The following is a 5,302-nucleotide window of genomic DNA, read 5'->3' on the forward strand; positions in this document are numbered from 1 at the left end:
ATACAATACAATACGATACGATACATTATGAAACGATATGTAACAACCATCCCAACAAGCTGTAAAACCTATTATGCTACTTCTACTATTACTAAGTTATTTCAAGTATCTTTATTAGCAAGACACAAAGTATTCTAGCAATTATGAGTAACAAACTACAATGTATTGAATATGTTTCCTTTCATATAATTTAGATTTATTTTTTTGAATATTTAATCTTCTATAGACTTAATTCTTGAGTCTCAGCTTGGTATATCTTTCAACTCGTGTGATTAATATTTTTTTTGCATTTGTTTGATTTCTTTTACGCTGTTATAGAATAGTTGATGGATCTATACTCTAGCCATATTTTTTTTTTAATTCACCACCTTTTAAACAGTAAAAATGTCTAGAGAGTTTTGCTAAGTCCTATAAAAGAACGTACGTTATTGCAATTCTACTTCTACTGGTGAATTTTACATGATATTAAAAAAATACCGAAAATTAACCGAACCGTACCGATACCGAAGAGAAACCGACATGATTGGGACGGTTTTGAAAAGTCTAATTTTGGTTATACATAATAGAATAATCGAAAATTTGGTATGGTATAAATTTTATAAAATAACCGACCGAACCGAACCATTAACACCCCTAACTGTAGGGATGAAAATAGATGAAAAGTATAACAGGGACAAATATAAACAATATACAATAGGGGGACAAATTTGAACCTTTTTCCTATTTGTAACCCCAAAGAAGGGGGGTGGGTGAGGGAGGGAAAGAAATACAATAAAGTTCCTCTCTAAGATCAGAAACTCAGCAAGTAAGAAAGAGCAATATATAACGTTGAAACTTCTTTAAGGCCCACAAGGACCACCCAAGAAAATGACCAATTCACTTCTCTCTCAACAAAATGAATTGGATAATGTCATTCAAATCAAAGGTTCAAAAACCTCTTCCATTGCATCCGTTCTCATTGTCACTAAAATCTTTTGGTCTCCACACTAGTCTTCCTAACCTAAACTGGTGCAAATTTCAAAGAATGATCCATCTAAAACCTATTCACGCCTCTTTAAAACCTACACAACAAGCTCCTATTAACAGAACATGTTACTTTAGGAGGAAAAAGCCTTTCATTTCCTTGTGCAGGTCAAAATACTCAAATTCAGATGGTAAAGGAGATACCCGCCAGCAAGAATTGCTTGCCACAATTGTTCTGCTTCAAACCCAAAAAGTTCGTTTAACTGAATACTTAGATGAAAGATCTGCATATCTAACACAGTTTGCTGAAGAAGCCAATTGTGAGATGGACCAGATTGGTGTAAATGCCATCAAAGAACTGGATGAAGCTGGTGCAAGGGTCTGTTGTTAAAGCCACTGTATATGCAATGCATATAAAATGTAGAATTTGAACTTATTTTCTGAATAACACAGTTCTTTATTTGTTTTTGTGGAGCAGATAATGGAAAATATAGAGAACCAGATGCAAGCTTTTGAAGAATCAGTAGGGTTGAACAAAGCGGAGGTAGAAGAGAATGAAAAGAAGTTAGCAGATTTTGAAGGCCAAATGGAGGAGGAAAGAAATGAAGGACTTTTCTTTAAGAACTTGAGGCAAAGACGATCCGTGGACAAAGCAAAAGCTAAGGAGGAGATGGAGAAGATTAAGCAACTTAGTAGAGAAAGTGCTGGGTCAAACACTAGAAGGACTATTTACCTTGCACTTATAGGCCTTGTAGTAGTTGGGATTGCAGATGTTTTCATCTCTTCACCTTCTGACTGGAGAAAAGGTGCAGTTCTTGGGATTATTTTGGTCTGTTTGCTTTCTCAAGTCATCTATGAGCAGAGTGTTTTATCAGAAACCGAACTGGAGAGAAAACAGACATCCAAAGAAGAAGAAAAGTGAAATCCTCTCTGTTTTGCGTCCTACTTATTTTCCAAAAGAAAAGAAAAAAAAACACTATTAGAGAGTACTGTAGCATGAGTTTTAACCCCGAAATAAAATCTTATTACTCGAGGCTGATATATCATTCTACACTCTTTTTTCCTTCGCTCGGTTTTTGTCCCTATTGGGTTTTTCTGGCAAGGTTTTTAATGAGGCAGAGGCAAGGATGAAAAGTATAAAATCTTCCACTTTCAAATCACATCATAGTGAGTAACCAGAAAGTGGGGGGACTATCTGTATTAGTGAAAATTAGACTCGCCATGTGGGTCTATTAAATGGCGACACGTGTCAGTAAAGTTTGAAGAAAAGTGAAGAATGATATGTAAAGATGATATGTGAAATATCCCCGGGACCGAACATACTCATACCGTATTTGTTAGCCCCGGAACTGATCATCATGAAATAGCCTAGATCAGGCGAGAGATTATCTCATAATTACAAATGAGGAAGGACTAAATTAATCCCGGATTATATGGGATTTACCATCATTACACCATCAGTTACAAATCAATTATTAATAAATGCAATAAATGATTGTAATGGTCAGAACAAGGCAATCAGGCACGAGATTGACTCAACAAGCACGGGATTGACTCAACAGGCACGGGATTAACTCCACAGGCACGAGATTGACTCATTAATTACGGAATTAACTCATCAGTAATGGAATTAACTCATCAGTTATGGAATTCTAGCATTTACACAGCTGTTACAAGTCTTCCAAAAGTAATGGATGGATTGAGTAAATGCTCATAATGGACCCATAATTCAAGGAGACTAGTTACTTAGATTTAGCCCTATAAATAGACATACTTTTACCACCATCAAGGGAATCTAATTTTCTTCTCTACAATTCTATACATTGCAATTCATAGCATCTTGCTCCCAAGTTAGCTATAGTTCAGCCCTTCAAGCTCTGTTTGGCTCATTATCCTATCAAGGATCATTCAATAAGAATTCTTTCTTCTGTGCTTTATTTTTATTATATTATTTGTCATTGAATTTATTTCTCACTTCTCTATCACGTTGTATTAACGAAATTTTATATATTTCGGGTTGAATCGGTTGCTTGTGGCCCGTCATATAAAATTATTGTTTTGACCTTGAAAACTATTTTTTGGGTTAAACAGTTTGGTTCCGTTATCGGGAACTCAAGCAAATTTGCTATTCATCCAAAGATAGTAACAATTTTTGTTAATATTCGTTTGTTTTCTGTTTAAACCTTCATCATGGCCGAAATTTACCAATCAACACAGTTGAGGACAACCAAGTTGGAGATGGCGTACCATGCAAAATAAAAAGGGAAGAATAGTCATGATAATGATATGTAAGTAACAAGCAGAGAAAAATAGAGAATGTACATCGATATATTGGTACCGCATCTATCTGTACCAGAACTGATTATAACGGATCTGTACGAAACAGTTCCGGGACAGGAGGTTCAGATACACCAGGTAATTTTAATTTGCAAAATTTAGTTCTAACCTTACAGATCAAGGAACAGAACAAGCGGATAGAACACCTTCAGGAATTCCTATCTATCCTGCGAGAATGATATGCATAACCGTTGCAGCACCGGAATTAAAACAGAAGAAGACACGGTAAGTCGAATCGACACTAATAAGTGTCCAAAAACAGGTTTGAAAACCAAACCGAGGTGATTCCGGATATGATTGAAGGAGTCGGAAGAATAATGCCGGACCCGGAACTGAGGAGTAAAATTTACATTCAATACAATACAAAACTTCGAATAGAGGAAGATACGTTCATTCAATTAAAAGTCAAAAACAGGTCCGAAGATCAAGCGGATGTGATTATTGGGTGATCCGAATCTAAACGCAAAAATCTAAAAATAGGTCCGAGCAAAAGACATACGAGATTTTCTTCACGGGCTGGAAAAGATCTGAATCTATCCGAACAGGTAAGGAATTACCTTGCTAAATTGTAAAATTTCACAGGAGAAGAATGAAGATTAGGAAGAACATGGGTAAAACACCCACGAGATTGCTTACAAAGATACCACACCTAACAACTGAAAAAGAAGAGATAGCTGCGGGATGGAATAGACACGAGGAAGGAAGGTTCATTAATAACCTTGGACAATTATACAAATATTTTCGGAAGCAATCATTGAACCGAAGGCATTAGAAGCCACGCGGTCAAATGCTGAAGAACTAGAAATTATCATTGACTTCCCAAATAGGAAGGTTTACGTTGGTCGAGACTCGACACCGAATTTAAAGGTAAGGTGATTAAACTTTTACATGCTAACAAAAATTGTTTTGCTTGCCTCCATGCTAACATAGCAGGTGTACCACCGGAGGAAAAGTTTTATATGCTCAATATTGACCCGCGATATAATCTGGCTAAGCAAAAGAAGAAACTAGAGTCAAATCATAAAAGATAAAGTTACAGATCTTCGAAAGATCGGTTTAGTCCGAAAAGTCGAATCGTTCGAACTTGCTATCTAACAACAACGCATCATTACTCTCAAAATTCCAAGGAGAAAGATGATTGTCGGTACACCAAATTGTCTCGGATGTCTCGGTAAATGCAATTTTAATTCAAGAAGATAAAGGTACACATTCTCCTATCTATTATAAAATGCTCTTAGATACGGAAACTACATATCTACATTTTGATAAGTTGGAATTAATTGTAGTTTCCCTAAATCTAAGGCCTTATTTGCAATGTCATTCAATTCCCGTAGTCACTATATTTTCATTACGCAGTATTTTGCATAAACATGAACTGTCAGGAAGGCTAGCTAAATGAGTAGTCGAACTAAGTGAATATGATATTGTTTATCAGTCACGTACGACTATAAAATCACAAATTTAGCAGATTTCATGATTAATTTTAGCTCGAACATATTACCCGAACATGTTATTTCTGGGATAATTCTCGGGATCTGGACCTTCTACACAATTAGGTCCACAAGTACTAAACTTCCCGAGTTAGGGACAATACTTAATGCCTATCAGGGAAAGTAGTTAGATAATTCATAAAAGTATTTTATTACTGACAACAAAGTCGAGTATGAAGCATATGCTACATGGCTTAAATTAGCTTGGGGACTCAGAGCAAAAATATTGATTTAACGATTGATCAAATCGAAGAAAACTATGCAGCCCAAGAAAATCGAGCCGGATGTGTTAGTCTCAGATCTACTGCTGATATCACTAACTTAGAAAGCAACTTCGGGCACTTATTGAGAAATATCGTTTCCGGATCAAACAATCTCGGGATTGAGCCATCTCTTATTTAGGGGATTCCTGATCTATCATCAATTAGAATGAAAATGAGGTAAGCCTGACTAATTTAATTTGGAATTGGCATAATAAATTCATTTATTACTTGCAGAATGGGACTTTACCC

General features: G+C 35.9%; 1 protein-coding gene across 1 annotated transcript; it reads left to right on the forward strand.

The window, feature by feature from the left end:
* The first annotated feature begins 821 nt into the window (after nucleotides 1–821).
* On the forward strand, nucleotides 822–2,002 carry LOC107811426 (uncharacterized). Its single transcript, XM_016636350.2, has 2 exons — nucleotides 822–1,342; nucleotides 1,442–2,002. Exons 1-2 carry the CDS (start codon nucleotides 896–898, stop codon nucleotides 1,883–1,885), a joined length of 891 nt encoding a protein of 296 aa, XP_016491836.1. The 5' UTR covers nucleotides 822–895; the 3' UTR covers nucleotides 1,886–2,002.
* Nucleotides 2,003–5,302: the final 3,300 nt, after the last annotated feature.

The sequence above is a fragment of the Nicotiana tabacum genome, chromosome 5, assembly GCF_000715075.1.
Source record: "Nicotiana tabacum cultivar K326 chromosome 5, ASM71507v2, whole genome shotgun sequence".
NCBI classification, from domain to species: Eukaryota; Viridiplantae; Streptophyta; class Magnoliopsida; order Solanales; family Solanaceae; genus Nicotiana; species Nicotiana tabacum.

Excerpts from the sequence above, each read along its gene's own strand:
- LOC107811426 (XM_016636350.2), top strand. The coding sequence starts at position 896 with ATGAATTGGATAATGTCATTCAAATCAAAGGTTCAAAAACCTCTTCCA. Across the intron at positions 1,343-1,441 it reads TGGATGAAGCTGGTGCAAGG|ATAATGGAAAATATAGAGAA; the intron begins GTCTGTTGTTAA and ends TTTGTGGAGCAG.